General features: G+C 38.6%; 1 protein-coding gene across 3 annotated transcripts in view; it reads right to left on the reverse strand.

Annotated features, from left to right (window-relative positions):
• RETREG1 (reticulophagy regulator 1) overlaps window positions 1-18,750 on the reverse strand; it is a 487,595-nt gene that overhangs the window by 9,298 nt on the left and 459,547 nt on the right. For all 3 annotated transcript variants that reach the window (XR_008402571.1, XM_053714605.1, XM_053714604.1), the window contains 4 exons: window positions 4,038-4,122; window positions 3,105-3,242; window positions 1,991-2,055; window positions 1,233-1,359 (listed from right to left, as the gene is read on the reverse strand). Coding sequence is in view for 2 of the 3 variants with exons in the window: in XM_053714605.1 (XP_053570580.1) it covers window positions 1,233-1,359; window positions 1,991-2,055; window positions 3,105-3,242; window positions 4,038-4,122 (415 nt within the window). In the remaining variant the exon portion in view is untranslated. The remainder of the gene's footprint in view (window positions 1-1,232; window positions 1,360-1,990; window positions 2,056-3,104; window positions 3,243-4,037; window positions 4,123-18,750) is intronic.

An 18,750-nucleotide genomic window follows, 5' to 3' on the forward strand; every position in this document is an offset into this window, starting at 1 on the left:
TCAGCCATGTTTAACACACTAGCAATAAACTTGCAACTTGGTTATAATCTTTTTTAGCAAAAACGTACTGTGCCTCAAAGAGGTACTAAACGATTAAATGACAGTTGAAATAATGAACTGAAAAAAACAGTTATAGCATCAAACTTTAAAACAACACAACTTTTAGCAAAGGCTTGTTCCCATAGTAAAATAACAATAATTAAATTTTGACATAAAAATTACAGAGTAACGTTTTTATTCACAGTCAATATAAAATTCTCACAGCTCTGCTGAGAGAATCTACCTCCCTCTAAAGAAGTTTGAAGACCCCTGAGATCTGTCGGAGATGAACCGGATCATGCAGGAAATATAAGAGTAACTGACTGGAATTTTTTGATGCGTAGCAAAGAGCGCCAAAAACGGCCCCTCCCTCACACACAGCAGTGAAGAGAAACGAAACTGTCACAATTAAAACCAAACAACTGCCAAGTGGAAAATAATGCCCAAATATTTATTCACTCAGTACCTCAGAAATGTAAACGATTCTACATTCCAGCAAAAACGTTTAACATGATAAATACTTATTAAAAGGATTAGTGACTTTTAACAGAGTAGTTCCGGTGAAATACCATCCCCAGAATACTGAAGTGTATACATACATGTCATTATAACGGTATGGCAGGATTTTCTCATCAATTCCATTCAGAAAATAAAAACTGCTACATACCTCAATGCAGATTCATCTGCCCGCTGTCCCCTGATCTGAAGCTTTTACCTCCCTCAGATGGCCGAGAACAGCAATATGATCTTAACTACTCCGGTTAAAATCATAGTAAAAAACTCTGGTAGATTCTTCCTCAAACTCTGCCAGAGAAGTAATAACACGCTCCAGTGCTATTGTAAAATAACAAACTTTTGATTGAAGTCATAAAAACTAAGTATAATCACCATAGTCCTCTCACACATCCTATCTAGTCGTTGGGTGCAAGAGAATGACTGGGACTGACGTAGAGGGGAGGAGCTATATGCAGCTCTGCTGGGTGAATCCTCTTGCATTTCCTGTTGGGGAGGAGTTATATCCCAGAAGTAATGATGACCCGTGGACTGATCACACATAACAGAAGAAAATAAATGTAGCCACTAATCACCTGTAGTGTGATGCTGCTTTTTAAACAAAAAATACATAGAGAACAAAGTTCTCCCCTGCCTAAGAGTCTATTAACATCTTAGCTATGTAAGATCTGTAACCATACCGTCTGAGGAGTCTGTCTGCGGAGTGTACCCTTCTGACAGGTTAAAGGTTCCATTGTCTGTCCAGGACACTTCTGAAGGCTCTGTGTCAGATACAGACAGCTCTTTGGCTACTGTAGCAGGACTGATCTATGGAAAAACACAACAGTGAGTAGGAGCATGGAGAAGAAATAAAAAGTAAAACACATCAGCTGCTATCCCTTCCCTAAGTCAATAAAATAAGTTGGCATTGTGGTTTACGATTAAAAGCTAAGTCTATCGTATTTTGTTGCTTTTAAAACAATGTATGATTCATGATTCAGATAGAGCATGTGATTTTAAACAACTTTCCAATTAACTTTTACCATTAAATTTGCCTTGTTCTTTTAATATCCTTTATTGAAAGCTAAACCTAGGTGGGCTTATATGCTAATTTCTAATCCACCTTTTATCTCAGTGCATTTTGACAGTTTTTCCCAGCTAGACAGCACTAGTTCATGTATGCCGTATATATAATATTGTGCTCACTCTTGTGCAGTTATTTATGAGTCAGCACTGATTTGCTAAAATGTGAGTTTGTCAAAAGAACTGAAATAGGGGGTAGCCTGCAGATGCTTAGATACAAGATAATCACAGAGGTAAAAAGTATATTAATATAACCGTGTTGGTTATGCAAAATTGGGGAATGGGTAATAAAGGGATTATCTATCTTTTTAAACAATAAAAATTCTGGAGCAGACTGTCCCTTTAAATAATTAATAATTGTAGTTATTTATGGCACCTGAGGGCATAATGCAGAAAGATCTAATTCACTTTCATCTCCCTGGGTTTTCTCAGTATCTTTTCCTGCAGAAGAAAAAACACCTCAAATTAGACAAAATAATAAATAACTCACAAAGATGGGTATCACCTTTAGCATTAAAGAGACAGTGCAATATAAGTGGGCAGCTGTACCCTCTAAGGTGTGTATAATATGTGTTAGCTGTTTTAGGTGTTTTCTTTAGCAAATTAAGTGGCTGCTTCTTTGTGCACTAACTACCTCTCAAATCAGAAAATGAATTACAGCCATATTACTGTATAATTAATGAAGTGATGATACTAGCGTCCAGGGGCAGAACTACTATTGGTGCAGTAGGTGAGGTGGCACCAGGGCCCAAGTGCTGGGTCTTATAGCAGAATGTGTACAATCCTAATGCAGGGGAGCCATTTATTAATGAAGGTTGTCTATCTATCTATCTATTTATATATTCAAAATCATTATACAAAGCAGCATGTATAATATTACTGTCGCTTACTACTGAGTTACCTGTGAACCCACACACAAAAAATTGCACCAGGGCCCTCTGTTGAGTAGTTCCGCTACTGCTAGCATCCACCATACCCATTTCCAGGGGGTTACCTGGGCATGGCCACCCCCTGTTTGCCCCCCCAACTGTAATCATCCCACTCACTATATATATATATATATATATATATATATATAGTATATTGATACATATAGGTAAACGGTTTATTTCATTAGTAGGTCTTTGGCACTGGCAATTATTAATGGACCCTTACTTTTCACTGTTTCCCCCTATATATGGTTCCTGGAGAAGCCTTTGCATCCCAGCGGCCACTAGTGAGGTATGAGTACGTTTTATAGTGGATGCCATATACAATACTATCTAAAAAGCTACAAAACAATTATCATGCGTTTGTTAATTATGCAAATCTGCTGTATTTACTGGTCCTTTAATAACACACATTACAATGTTTTCAATGCCAAATCATTATAACCAGAAGGGATTATTCTGTTTAATAAGTAACTGAGATGTATTTAAAATAACTGCCAATGACTCAAATATGACTAATATAGTGATAGTTCCTTATTCCAAAGAAAAAACTCCACCTACTTGTTCTTGTTTTCATCCACTGGATCACATAGGCTTGCAGTCCGAAATCCAGCTTCTGCAGAACTGGCTTGATCTTACTGCAGGCTTTCTGCCCAAACTCATTGCACTTTAACAGTGGGCACAAGAAGGCACACAATACTGTAATGCAAAATAGTGTCACTAGAACACTCACATAGAATTTTCTAAGAAAAATCAAGACATGCTTTTAAATTCAAACATAAGCCTACGTGTATTTAAAGGGATAGGAAAGTCAAAATTAAATTTGCAGGATTCAGATGGAGCATGTAATTTGTAGACACTTTTAAATCCACTTCTATTTTCTAATGTGCTTTGTTCTCTTGGTATCCCGTGTTGAAAAAAAATACGCACATATCCTACACTAGTGAAAGCTAGCTGCTGATTGGTGCCTGCAGACATATGTCTCTTATGATTGGCTAACTAGATTTGTTCAGCTAGCTGCCTGTAGTAAAATGCTGCTCCTTTAGCAAAGGATAACAAGAAAATGAAACAAATTTGATAATAGAAGTAAATTGGAAAGTTGTTTAAAATTGTATGTTCTTTCTAGGATGCACTGAAATTTCAGGAGCTGCAATGCACTACAGGGAGCAAGCTGACAATTGGTGGCTGCACATAGTGTATATGCCTGTTGTCATTGGCTCACTAAGATGTGCTCAGCTAGCTCTCAGTAGTTCTTTTGCTGCTCATTCAACTAAGGATACAAAAAGAATGAGCAAATTTCAAAATATCTGTCCTTTACTGGTAACAGCAGGGGAGATAAAACAATACAAATGATTTAGCATTGTAGTACAGTTGCTAATATTATGCATATATAAAATGGCTTTAATGTCCATTGAAAAGGTATGTGGGTAACAAACAATGTCAGTCTTAGGTTAGCTGTATTGCAAATATCCTCCATATGTAATTAATACTTACGTATTACGTATGAGAGAGCAACTCCAGGAATGTAGCTGCCCAAGATAGTGAAAAAGGAGCAGACGCTGCACACCAGCAAGCAGAACTGCAGAAACAAACATAAGGGTTAACTGTGCATAGTGTGATACGGAACACCTTAGAAATTAAGGTCATCTCAATGATAGCTAATAACTGATACATGTGCTGTAGTCTGTGATATTTACCCATTAATATTTAGTGACTGGAAGGCGCTGAGTAAACATAAGTACAAGAAAATAGGCAAAAATGAATCATACACTGCATAATCATTAAATCATTTCTATAAAATAATATCTGTATAATAATGATTCATGAAGCAAGCTATCCTATTTAAAGGGACAGTAAAGTCAAATTGACATTTTTGATTATTTAGGTAGCACATTCAATTCTAAATAACTACCCAATTTACTTATTTTATCAAATTTGTTTTGAATATCAGACCCATAGAGTGCTCAAAACACACGCAGTCCTGAGCTCATATAAGCCTTCCTCGGTTTGCTCTTCAACAAAGGATATCAAGAGAATGAACCAAATTTGATAACAGAATTAAAATGAAAAGTTGTTTAAAATTGTACATTTTTATTATTTGAATGGAGGATTGTGATGTAAATAAACATTTGAAAAAAAAAAAACACAAAAAAGCCAGCTACCTTGTGCTGGGATGTTACACTTGTATAAGGGCATAAATCTGAAGGCAGCTAACGTTTATAATACTATGATCTAGCCAGGGAAGACACCTCAGTTATCAAGCAGTGGCAGCTATATGGTAATGAGTAGATATACAAGACCTATAACTCATTATCAACCATCAAAACATTTGTTTTCAACAGGTTTGTCTCATCTAAATTAACTAGTCCTAAAGCCAAAATCCCCATCCACTTGGATCCCCTCTCCCTCCCTCCCCCCCATTCCCTGTTGCTCTCAACTTTTTTTTTTCTGTAGTGCAACATTACTTCCCGCTCCGACCCCCCCCCCCCCCGTTTTCGCCCCCCCCTCTCTGCTGTCTGATTCTCACTGACTGATCCTCCTTATGGCCAGGTATGTTTGTCTCTACTGCGCATGACTGCATCGGACAAACATACCTGGCCTTTTATAATACAGGATAGTAGCCCCTGCCCCCATGAAACTCCTTTACCCTTACCCATATGGAACACATGTAGAGTAAGTCTCTTCTCTGTAGCTGACCTATTCCTGTCTTTTCTGGTTCCATTGTTTCTGGCTCAGCATGTATATGTAGCATTGTAATTCTTACCTTGGTTTGATGGATGGTCTGTGTATATATAGGGGCAGTGAAGAAACTAGATGGCATGTAATAAGAGGTGATAATAATTAATAGGACAGGATACCCAAATGTTGAATCACATGAAAGTGATGCAGCATAGCTGTAAAAAGCTGACTAAAAAATATCACAAACAACTCTATGTAAAAAAGGAAGATATTGTACCTAAAATTTCCTAAGTATTCACACCCCACTGTAAAGAGACTTTAAGTAGCCAGTCAGGATGCTTGTCCCAGGACAAGCTAGGGAGTGTGCATCTGTCATGTGCTGGCACAGTCATGTTATTTTCATATTCAGTTTAAGTAAGTTCTATGAAATCTTATGAGATTTCAGTGAAATCTCATGAGGTCACAGAAAGGCAAAACATTACCTCAGGACCGCTGGTGCTGATTTGCTATTGTTTGTTTGTTTTTCAACTTGCAGCAGGACAGCAGCTGAACTATAACTGTTTACACAGCACTTGCTCTGGTGAGCTGAAGAAATTTTTAGGTAAAATATCTTCCTTTTTTTTATACAGTCCAATATAGACAGCACTATACCAGGTGCAGGTGGTAGGGGGCCACTGCAAACACCCCTCAATATGACCACAAAAGCAAAAATCCACAGCACCAGATGTATGAGGAATTTTCTTGTCTTAATTCTTAGCTTATTAAAAGCATATAGGCACACAGCAACAACAAAATGCAACGTTTCGGGTTATTCACCCTTAATCATGCAGAGATGTTCAGGTGATATTTTCTTGTCAGCTTTTCCAAGTTATGCTGCATCACTTTCAAGTGATTTAGCATATGGGTATTGTGTCCTTTTAAGATGAATAGTGAAATTGCTGTTATACAGGATGATCAGTAGATGTCAGACAAGTCTGCAGCATACACTGACATCACCTAAAGAATTAGAGCCATTGTTTTTACTGTAACCACTAAACCTCAATTTTGTAGTGCAAGCATTGTTATCCAGTGTGATTTGGACAGTGTGTCACTCTATCTTATAGTAATGGTTGTTGATATTTGTTACTGACATTTAACAAATATATTTTTTAAAGGGATAGTGATGTCAAAATCAAACATTCATGTTTCGGATACAGCAATGTATTTTCCTTCCATAAGACAGGGAGAGTCCACGACTTCATTCTTACTGTAGGGAATACAACGCCTGGCCACCAGGAGGAGGAAAAGACACCCCAGCCAAAGGCTTAAATATCCCTCCCACTTCCCCTATCCCCCAGTCATTCTTTGCCTTTCGTCACTATAGGAGGTGGCAGAGAAGTGTCAGAAGATTTAGATAGTCCTGTAATGGGTATCCTTCAAGAAAGGACTGGAGTTTTAAGTAATCACGTCAACCTCTTAGTGAGAGTATTGATGAAAGTTAGAGTCTGGAGATGCAGGTAAAGCTGTCGCTAACAGCTCCTGAGCAATCAGTGTTGACGAGTTTCACTGCTTGCTGTTACACACTCAAGTCCATGTCAGAAGCACTGCTGCAAGACTATCACACTTGAGAGGCTGTGCCTGTTTCACAGCATGGATCCTGGAGGGTAAGACCATTTTTTATATATACACTTTAAAACGCTATACAGGGTCACAGTGTGGCTCCTTTATACCTCAATAGGATCAAGGGTTAATATCTCCTTCAGGGAGATTATTTGAACTGCTTGGGGATGTATATCTGCCTAATGTGAGAGTTTTTTTGGTCTCATAGGGCTCCATGTACTAAGCCGTCAATTCATCCGTCATTGTAGACGCGGATAAACTCGCCGTTACTCGCCGCGGGGGAAATGGTGTCCGCTGTCGCTATGTACTAATATTCCCCCAATAAATAGACAAGTCTAGCCCGCCGCGAGCAGTTGCGGATTGTTGATAAATTTGACGCCTCGCTCGCCGCGACTAAGCTGATGTACTTAACTTTCAGTTGAATTGTCTGGCCAATTATTAACACGTGACATGCAAGGTGTCACGAACATCATAGTAGTCGCGGGAATAGAATTTTGCTCCTATAAAAGTTCAACTTATCTAAACAACTTTATTATTGTTCAAAATTTTTTGAAGAGTGATAACAGAGCGTTATTTTTGTAATATTTATTTACAATTTGGATATGGCTTCATCTGGATCTGATAATATATAAATATTAATATAAAAATAATTATAAAGATTGACAACTATACAATACAAATTTAAAATATAGATTACTCTTTAATTACAGTCGACAAATTGGGCGCAATTTATGTACATGGAAATGAGAGACAAATTAGACGCCAGTTATGCTGTAAGTACAATGCTGATATTACTGCCTTTTATATATGTCTAGACTGGCGTCTAGATTGACTTTCCTATTGTTTTGTACCTTGCCCGCCACCTAAAAGGTGGCGAGGCAAAAATAACGAGGTGGGAGCGGAAATTGTAGCGAGCGGACAAATAGATTTTTTAGTACATTCGTTTTTGGCGAGTTGGTGGTCAAATGTGTCTAATTACAGTGAAAAATGGAGCGGTAGCGAGGTTTGGCGGATAAGTACGCTCGCAATTTTAAAGATGCGAGTTTTAACATAATTGACGGCTTTGTACATATCAGTTTGCGAATTTTGACGCGAGATTTGTTGCGGGTAGCTCGCTGACTGCTTAGTACATGGAGCCCATAGACTGTGTTTTTTGGCTTGGAACAAATAGGTTTCACTTTCATTTTTGAAGTGTTGCGCAGCTCATTATAGCTTAGGGCCCTTTTTCATAACAGAGGAAGTCCTATTTTAAGCACCACGTGACCGGGTGCGGTCTCTTTCATTTCCTAAGATCCTGTTGCAGACATCATTCTTGAGGAGAGCGTGTTCACTGTTAGCTGTCAGGGTCTAGGAGGTGGTGAGTGCCCCAGCCATTGGGAGTATTAAGGTGCCGTTTTTTTAAATAAAAACGTTTCTTTTTGTTTTTTCTGTGGGTATATACAAAGCTATGGAGGACTCTGATACTACATTAGAAGGTTCCGCTCCTTCTGTACTGATTAATAATTCCTGTTAATATTGTGAGGAGGCTGTGGTTTGCCCGCCTGCTCAAATTTGTTCCATTTGCCTAAACACTGTTCTAAAGTCTAAGAAGGGAGACAAGCCTGCTAATATTCATAGTGCTATTAGCCCCTCTGAGCCGTCTACTTCTCAGGAATCTGGGTCCCGAGAAATTACTACCCTTTCTACATTACCCGCTCCACATGCAGTTCCCTGCGGCTCATCTAATCCTCCATCTGGATGGGTCCTTTTTCCAGCTGACTTTACCGCGCAGTTACAATAGGCAGTGTCTGCAGCCCTGAGTGCCTTACCTCGCTCTAATAAACGCAAGAGAAAGGTTAAACATAGTTCTCCTGAGCTAGAGTCATCTAAATATTTGTCGGATTTAGCTACTATTTCCCAGCTATGCGAGGACGACTTAACCTCTGTGGCTTCAGATGGTGAACTTTCTGAGTCGGAGACGTCAGTTTCTAAACCTCCTTCAGCGGAGGAACCCTCCTTTAGATTTAAAATTGAGCATCTGCATTTTTTATTAAAGGAGGTTCTGTCTACGCTAGAGGTTCCAGAGACTGCCATCCCTGAGGAACCTAAGATCCCTAAATTAGACAGGGTTTCTGAAGATAGGAAGGTCCCTCTGACTTTTCCTCTGCTAGTTAAGATGGTGAACATTATTAGTAACGAATGGGAAAGAGTAGGAACTTCTTCTTCCCCCTTGTCCACTTTTAAAAAATGATTCCCGGGCCCTGACTCTCAATTAAATTTGTGGGGCTCCATCCGGAAGGCAGATTGCGCTATCTCTACACTGAATAAGCATATTACTATCCCTTTGGAGGATAGTTCTTCTTTTAGAGAGCCTATGGATAAGAAAATGGAAACTTTTCTGAGGAAGATGTTTCAACATACAGGGTTTTTATTTCAACAGGCGGAAGCTGTAGCCGCGGTTGCTGGAGCAGCTACCGACTGGTGCGTCACTCTGTCAGAGCTCACTGAGCTGGAGACTCCCCTCAAGGATATTCAGGAGAGAATTAAAGCACTGAGAATTGCTAACTCTTTCATCTGTGATGCGAATATGCAGATTATTTGCATAAATGCAAAGGCTTCTGGCTTTGTGGTCGTAGCCCGCTTGGCTCTCTGGTTGAAGTCTTGATCTGCATATATAACTTCTAAATCCAGACTCCTTTCTCTTCCTTTCAAGGCTGGACTACATTATTTCTACGGTTACTGGAGGGTATACTGCCTTCCTACCGCAGGACAAGAAAAATAGGCCTGAGGAACGGCAATTGTCTAATTTTCATTCCTTTCGTTCTGACAAATCACAACAACAGCAATCCTCATCCAAGTCCGAGCAGTCCAAGGGTACTTGGAAGCTGGCTCAGTCCTGGAATAAGTCCAAAGAGACTAAGAAGCCCGCCGAGAACAAATCGGCATGAAGGGGCGGCTCCCGATTCGAGATCGGATCAAGTAGGGGGCAGACTATCTCTTTTTTTAGACGCTTGGTTCCAGGATGTACAGGATCCTTGGGTCCTGGAGATTGTATCTCAAGGATACAGGATAGGATTCAAGTCTCATGCGCGCAGGGGCAGTTTCCTACTCTCCAGTCTGTCTTCAAGACCAGAAAAGAGGGCTGCCTTCTTAGGTTGCGTACGGGATCTCTCTTCTCTAGAAGTAATTGTCCTGGTACCTACAGCAGAAAGAGGTTTGGGGTTTTATTCAAACCTTTTCGTGGTTCCAAAGAATGAGGGAACTTTTCATCCAAAAAACTTGAGTGTTCCTTCTTTCAAGATGGAGACAATCCGGTCAATCCTTCCTCTGGTTCAGGAAGGAAAGTTTATGACCACAATAGACCTGAATAATGCATACCTTCACGTCCCGATACACAGGGAACATTTTCAGTTCCTGAGGTTTGCTTTTCTGGAGCAGCACTTCCAGTTCATAGCTCTTCCGTTTGGCCTAGCTACTGCTCCAAGGATATTTTCGAAGGTTCTAGGAGCTCTTCTAGCCATTGCCAGAACACAAGGTATTGCAGTAGTGCCTTACCTGGACGATATCTTGGTACAGGCACCATCTTTTTATCATGCGGAAGACCCTTCTCAATCTTCTTCAATCACATGGATGGAAGATAAACTTGGAAAAGAGTTCTCTTACTCCAAGTACAAGGGTGAATTTCCTGGTAACAATAATAGACTCCATATCCGTGTGACTATTCCTCACAGATCAGAGACGTTGCAAGCTAACTTCTGCATGTCTTGCCCGCCAGGCCTCCTTGAGACCCTCAGTGGCTCAGTGTATGGAGGTGATTGGACTCATGGTGTCCTGTATAAACATCATTCCCTTTGCCAGATTCTATCTCAGACTCTTACAACTATGCATGCTGAGACAATGGAACGGCGACTATTCAGATCAACAGATCGTGCTGGACAACCTGTCGAGAGACTCGCTCTCCTGTTGGCTCTGTCCAGATCATCTGTCCCAAGGCATGTGCTTCTTGAGACTATCCTGGAAGATTGTGACTACGGACGCAAGCCTTTTCGGCTGTGGAGCCGTTTGGGGTGCCAAGAAGGCACAAGGTCTGTGGACTCAGGAGGAGTCCTCCCTTCCCGATCAATATTTTGGAATGCCTGACAATCTTCAATGCCTTTTGGGTTCGTCTCAGTTTATCAGATTCCAATCAGACAATATAACCTCGGTTTGGAGAAAGAAACTCCTACAGAGAGAATATAAGGTCGTACAAAAAATACATTGATGACCTTCTCTTTATATGGACGGGTAATGAACAAGATATGAAGGACTTCGTCATCTATCTGAATTCTAATCCGCTCAATTTACAATTTACCTCATCTCATAGTAAGACCAAAATCCCTTACCTATATTTGTATCTGATAGGTGATCCTGCCACTTCTAGTATAATAACCACACTGTACAGAAACCCCATATCTTCAAACACAATACTCCATGCCAAGTCATGCCACCCCAGACATACTGGCTTTGGGGTGGTAAAGGGACAATGCATAAGAATGAAAAGAAATTGGTCGTCTAATGTAGAATTTCTAAAGGAATCAGAATTACTAAAGAAACAGCTAAATTAAAGAGGCTATTTCAATAAACCTGTTAGTAGAGCATTTCTTGAGGTAAATAGAATGGACAGAATGACAATGTTACAACAGAACAAAGACCATGCTAAACATTCTACCTTTGATGGCCAAAAAACAAAATTCATTAGCACATATAGACTAGTCCACAATTTACAGAAATATGTAGGATTATAGGTAAACATGTACCAGTTTTAACAGGTGATGAGAGCCTCAAGGAGTTTGTTTCCCATGGTGTAACTTCATTCCTAGGAGGGGTCGTACATTAGGGAATATCCTAGCACCTAGCATGCTTAGAAAAACTAGCACAGGAGGGAGTAGCTGGCTCCAAGTTAAAGGGCATTTTAAATGACATTTTTCTAATTGCATAGCTTGTAGTCATACCAGTGTAACAAATAGGTTTTAATCTAGGGTCACCCAAAGGGTCTTCCTTTCCTCTTACTGTACCATTTGTCGCACCAGGTTTGTAATATATTTAGCAGAATGTTCGGACTGCAAGTTGCAGTATGTAGGGTGCACCACTCGTGAAGCACGATCACGTATTAGGGAACACCTCAATAACATTGAGAAAGGGATAGATTGCTCAGAGCTGGTGCAACATTGTATAACAGATCATAAAAAGAGAGTCAGCACCTTTAAATGGCAAATCATTGAGTGCATAACTAATATTCCTAGTGGAGGAGATAGAACCTCCAAACTTTTACATAGGCCTTTTGGATATTAACACTTTAAACTAGATGTCCAAAGGGATTTAATGCAGATGGTGATATCATTAACCACTGGCAACACAGATAATAAATGTAGTCATATCCCTCCCCTGTATTACTAAGAAAAATATCCATGCAATCATGTATATATATATATATATATATATATATATATATATATATATATATATATATATATATATATACTTACAGAATGTGATTACACTTTGATGTATCATTAATTCAGTTGTAATGATTGATTCTTTTTTAGAATGTACATTGTATAGGGATTCCTTTATTAAGTAGGATGACTATGTGTTCAACTATATTAAAGATGGAATATGCTAATTAGCTATTGTAGTGTTAACGTAGTATCACTTATTATTTTTCTAAATATGTATTTAGTAAACAGCATCTCACATTTGGTGCTATATTGGTAATGTTCCCCCCTTTTTGTTAATGTCTTTTGTTAACAGGTTACTTGTCAAATATATGACCTCAGCAGTCTCCCCTGATTAGTTCAAATCACTTAAGGGAGGTAACCGGATATTCAACCATGGTCTATGATTAAGGCTTGTTTGCAGGCGAAATGCATAAGACTGGCAGGGAGCTGTTGGTCATTGCATCTTTTTTATGGTTTTAGTGCTCTTTTACCCTATAACCAGTGTGTATTTTTGAAATAAATGTTTTGCTTTGGAGACTCACTGAATTTTTTTGTCTGAATATAACCTTGGTTGCCTACATCAACCATCAGGGGGAAACGAGAAGTTCCTTGGCGATGAGAGAAGTATCTCAGATACTAGAGTGGGCAGAGACTCACAGATGTACACTGTCAGTGATCCACATTTCGGGTGTGGACAACTGGGAAGCAGATTTCTTCAGCAGGCAATCTTTTCACCCACGGGAATGGTCTCTTCACCCTGAGGTGTTTGCAGAGATATGCAGAGAGTGGGGGACGCCGAAGATAGATCTCATGGCATTCCGCCTCAATACCAAGCTACCCAGGTTTGGGTCGAGGGATCCTCAGGAGAACTGATAGTTTGCCTATTAGTACCATGGAGGTTCAGACTCATATCTTTTTCCTCCTTTACCGCTTCTCCCTTGTGTGGTGGCTCGCATCAAGCAGGAGGGAGCATCAGTGATTCTGATTGCTCTGTCGTGGCTGCGAAGGACGTGGTTTGCGGATCTTATGGGGATGTCCTCATCTCCTCAGTGGAGGTTACCTTGTCACAAAGATCTGCTGATACAGGGTCCCTTCGTTCATCAAAATCTAGATTCTCTGAGGCTGCTGCGTGGAGATTGAAAGCTTAGTTTTAGCCAAGAGAGGGTTTTCTGAGAGTGTTAACGACACTCTGGTTTAAGCTCGTAAGCCAGTTACTCGTCGTATCTACCATAAAGTGTGGAGGACTTACTTGTACTGGTGTGAAGAGTGTGGCTTTTCCTGGCATAAGGTTAAGGTTGTCAGAATTTTAGCTTTTCTCCAGGATGAACTGGAGAAGCGTTTATCTGCTAGTATCAGCCCTGTCAGTGTTACTGCACAAAGGATTGACCGAGCTTCCGGATATGCAGTCCTTTGTTAAGGCTATGGCTAGGATCAGACTTGTGTTTAGATCTGGGGCTCCACCTTGGAGTCTCAATCGTAGTCTTAGTGTTTTGCAGCAGGCTTCGTTCGAGCCTATGCATACTGTTGACATTAAATTGTTATCTTGGAAGGTTCTTTTTTTGTTGGCTATTGCATCTGCGCACAGAGTTTCTGAGATTTCTGCTTTGCAATGTAACCCCCATATCTGTTTTTTTCATGCTGATAAGGCGGTTTTACACACTAAACTAGGGTTTCTTCCTAAGATGGTGTTGAATCGTAAGATTAATCAAGAAATTGTTGTTCCTTCCTTGTGTCCTAATCCTTCTTCAGCGAAGGAACATTTGCTTCACAATCTAGATGTGGTTTGTGCCTTGAAGTTCTATCTTCAGGCTACTAAGGAATTCAGACAATCTTCCTCTTTGTTTGTCATCTATACGGGGAAGCGTAAGCGGCAGAAGGCTACTATGACTTCCCTATCTTTTTGGTTGAGGAGTGTCATCCGCTTAGCTTATGAGACAGCGGGACGACAGCCTCCTGAGAGGATAACGGCTTATTCCACTAGAGCAGTGGCTTCCTCTTGGGCTTTTAAGAACAAAGCCTCAATGGATCAGATTTGTAAGGTGGCTACCTTGTCCTCCTTACAAACTTTTTCTAAATTTTACAAGTTTGATGTGTTTGCTTCGGCTGAAGCAGCTTTCGGGAGAAAAGTTTTGCAGGCTGTGGTGACCTCAGAATAGGGTCCGCCTCTTTTTTTCTGTTCACTTCCGTTATTCATTCAGTGTCCTCTGGAGCTTGGGTATAGTTTTCCCAACAGTAAGGAATTAAGTCGTGGAAGGAAAACATAATTTATGCTTACCTCCCCGTAATTTATGTTTTTGATGGGAAGATCCCTTTTTATATTATTTCTTCTGGCACCTTTTATACCCTGATGTTTCTCCTACTTTTCCTTGTTCCCTCGGCAGAATGACTGGGGGATAGGGGAAGTGGGAGGTATCTTTAAGCCTTTGGCTGGGGTGTCTTTGCCTCCTCCTGGTGGCCAGGTGTTGTATTCCCAACAGTAAGGAATGAAGTCGAGGACTCTCCCTGCTAGGAAGGAAAGGAATTTATCTGGTAAGCATAAATTATGTTTTTAACAATTTTCCAATTTACTTCAATATTCAAATGTCCTTTGTTCTCTTGATGTCCTTTGTTGAAGAGTAAACCTGGGAAGGCTGATTGAAGCTTGCGAGTTGTGTTTTCACCATTCTTTGACAGCAGTTTTTGTAACTATGAATAAGATTGCTATAAACAATACTAAAATAACTATGCAAAATTAATAATAGAAGTAAATTAGAATGCTGTTTAAAACGGCATGCTCTATTTAATCAATTCAAGTTTAATTTTGAGTTTAAATGGATAGTAACTACTTTCAGATTGTAATATAACATGTTTGATTATGGATAGTAAAACTACAACTTTGCAATATTCTTTCATTATTAATTTTGCTTTTTTTCATGTAATTTAATTCTCTATTTAATTTGTGTATGTACTGTGTATATAAATATATATATATATATATATATATATATATAATATATATATATATATATACACACATACCTATACATATTTAAAAATGTATATGTATGTATCTCTATGTTAAAGGGACAGTCAAGTCCAAAAAAAACTTTAATGATTAAAATAGGGCATGTAATTTTAAACAACTTTACAATTTACGTTTATCACCAATTTTGCTTTGTTCTCTTGGTATTCTTAGTTGAAAGCTAAACCTAGGAGGTTCATATGCTAATTTCTTAGACCTTGAAGGCTGCCTCTAATCTAAATGCATTTTGATAGTTTTTTACCACTAGAGGGCATTAGGTCATGTGTTTCATATAGATAACATTGAGCTCATGCTCGTGAATTTACCATGGTCCAGCTCTGATTGGCTAAAATGCAAGTCTGTCAAAAGAACTGAAATAAGGGGGCAGTCTGCTGAGGCTTAGATACAAGGTAATTACAGAGGTAAAACGTGTATAATTATAACTGTGTTGGTTATGCAAAACTGGGGAAAAGGTCATTAAAGGATTATCTATCTTTTAAAACAACAAAAATTCTGGTGTTGACTGTCCCTTTAAAACCCCTTTCCTTTTTTTTCTTCTAACACCTGAGACCTCATATCTTTGAGCCCTTATAACTTTTTTGTGCAATATTTTTAAAAATAAATTGCAATTAGAAAGTGTTATTATGATTGTAGCTGTAATTTAATATATTTTTGATGTGTTTTGTGGCACTTTTTTGTTTTGCGAAACAGTTAACCAAGACGCGCTAACCTGATGAGCGTAACTTCAATTGTGCTCAAGCAATTGCGTTTACTTTCAACATGTAATACGAGCGCAATTTAACTTGCATGCAAACAAACTCAAAAACCTGATATCACAAAATGTGGCAGAAAATGTTTTACCTTTCTTCAATGTTTCTATTAACATATTTGTCATTGGACAATTGACTAACCTGGGACTCAAATATTTTACATAGCAAACAATTTTTTTTTCATAAAAATGTTCCTCATTAACATTGACAGTTTAAAAGGACAATAAACACCTTGTAATTACAAGACATTTTTTAATGTTTGTAAAGCAAATTAACATGCTTTTTACTGCAATTATTTATCAATAGCCAAACTCCACCCACTATTTGTCTTATTTGGAGGAGCCAATCTAGGCTTTAGTCTGCAGACAACAAGGCTAGTACCAACTTTAATGTTAGTATAGAGTGCATTGTTTAGCAGTTATCATCTAATAAAGCCAATTAGGGAAAGATATATGGCAGAGTTAGGCTTGAGAATTCAGCAGGTTGCAATTTAAATTCCTGGAATTAGAAATCGCTCAATTTTCAGAGCTCAATTACATGAAAAGGGGGAAAAATAAATAATGAAAATATATTGGAAAGTTGTTTCATTATACATAACACCATATTATACAAATCTCAAGGTGTTTACTGTCCCTTTAAAAGGGCATGAAAGTCAAAATTAAACTTTTGTGATTCAGATAGAACATACAAGTTTCCAATTTACCTAGGTAGGCTCAAGAGCAGCAATGCATTACTTGGAGAAAAATGACTGTTGGCTGCACATATATGCCTCTTGTCATTGGCTCATGTGATGTGTTCAGCTAGCTTTCAGTAGTGAATTGCTGCTCCTTTAACAAAGGATACGAAAGGAATGAAGCAAAGTTGTTTCAAATTGTATGTTCTATCTGAATCCTGAAAGAAAATAATGGGTTTCATGTCCCTTTAACTCTATACTATCATTTAGAGTTATTTTAAATAGGGAATTATCTCCACAAAACATAATCGATAAACACATATAGTTAGTTTGTGATTAAAAAAAAATTACAGTTCAAAAGCGAAGAAACCAGCACCACTCCTTGCAAGTACTCATCAGGGTCTCCTTTATTGTGATAAATAACACATAAATGCAATGTTTTGGTCTATCCACTCAGGCTCAGCCCTTATTCATGCATGAGTAAGGGGTTAGTGGATAGCCCGAAACATTGCATTCATGTTTTATTTAACCCAATAAAGGAGACCCTGGTGGGTACTTGCAAGGACTGGTGTTGGTTTCTTCTCTTTTGAACTGTATATACTGAGGGGATTACAGAGCCCTGTGAATACCCTGCACACTCTAAAAGGTTTGAAAAAGGTTGGTGCTGCTCTTACGTATATCTACAAATATAAAAAAAAAACAGACATGGTATTCCAATTATATTTAATTAATTTGGGTGTAATCTAGGTCACTGCTTGAAATCAGTTTTTAAATCATATGAGTACTCATGGTCAATTTCAGCATTAATCTAAGGTATGATTAACATAACTGGAAGATGAAAATAAGGTTTAATGAGACAGTGACGCAATGAAGATATGGCTGATATTGACTGTCAGGTCTGGTGGGTGTACAGGATAGTTTGGGGGCACAGGGACTGGTGCTGGGAAGGTCACTCAGATGTAGGAAATATAATGCAAGAAACGTGAGCAAATGAATGAGCCTGTCTCTGTTTATTGTTTTTATCTAGAGCTGGCATGCAAAGGCTTACTATTTATATGTATATATTGCAATGCACTCTCACAGACTGAGGGCCCAGTTCTCTAAAGCTCTGGCAAGATTCTATAGAAAGCCTCGTCAGTACTATAGGTCCTCAGGGATTGTTTTAAAGGCAATTTTCACCTTGGGGATCTGTGTAACTTCTTTATGTGAAGCGGAGACACTTAGTTTACAATATAGTGCTCAGTAAAATAAGCTGATGATTTCTCCATGGAAACACGTTTGTGAGAATTGCACTCTCATAATAGGGATGCAAAGCCAAGCATTTATATAATAGTCCTAAACTTCGCTTGACTTTGAAGGGGACAGCACAAATTAATTTTTTATTTTTTTTTAAAGTTGCTGTGTTGGAAAAAATAATATCACAGCTTGCTTTTATGCTCATGATGTGGGTGTGAGCATTAGATCTGTGGGTGTGTCCTTATTGGACCAGTTGTGAATTATTTATTTCAAAATCAGATTAAATCACATTTATTGTCTTTTTCATGCAAAATTATATTTTAAATATGCTCTTTTATATGTATGACAGACAATGTGTTTACCCTCCTGTAAGGTTGAAATATTTAGTACATAAATCGTACCAATGCATCGCTGAGGCAGCACTGAAACATTGTCTCCTTAAAGCCAAACAGGTTTATCAAGCTATATAGTTCTACACCCATAAGCCAACATCAGCTTAATAATAATGATTTATCTGCCTGTTAAAACAACTCAGCGGTGCTTTTAAGGCTGTAAACAGACAGCGGCCAAATATTTTTGTTTATTTAAAAGGATAAACTTACTTTTCTGCCAGACTGGGCTATATAGAAATGACATTAATATGTTGACACTGAAAACAGTGACAGTAAATTATTACTATTTAAAATGTAAACATATTAACATTCAGACGTCTGCCACACCTTGTATTAACCCTTTCGTGACTGGGTTAAAGTGTCTACATCGGAACAACTGTTCCGATGTAGACAAATTGAAA

The sequence above is a fragment of the Bombina bombina genome, chromosome 5, assembly GCF_027579735.1.
Source record: "Bombina bombina isolate aBomBom1 chromosome 5, aBomBom1.pri, whole genome shotgun sequence".
Lineage (NCBI taxonomy): Eukaryota > Metazoa > Chordata > Amphibia > Anura > Bombinatoridae > Bombina > Bombina bombina.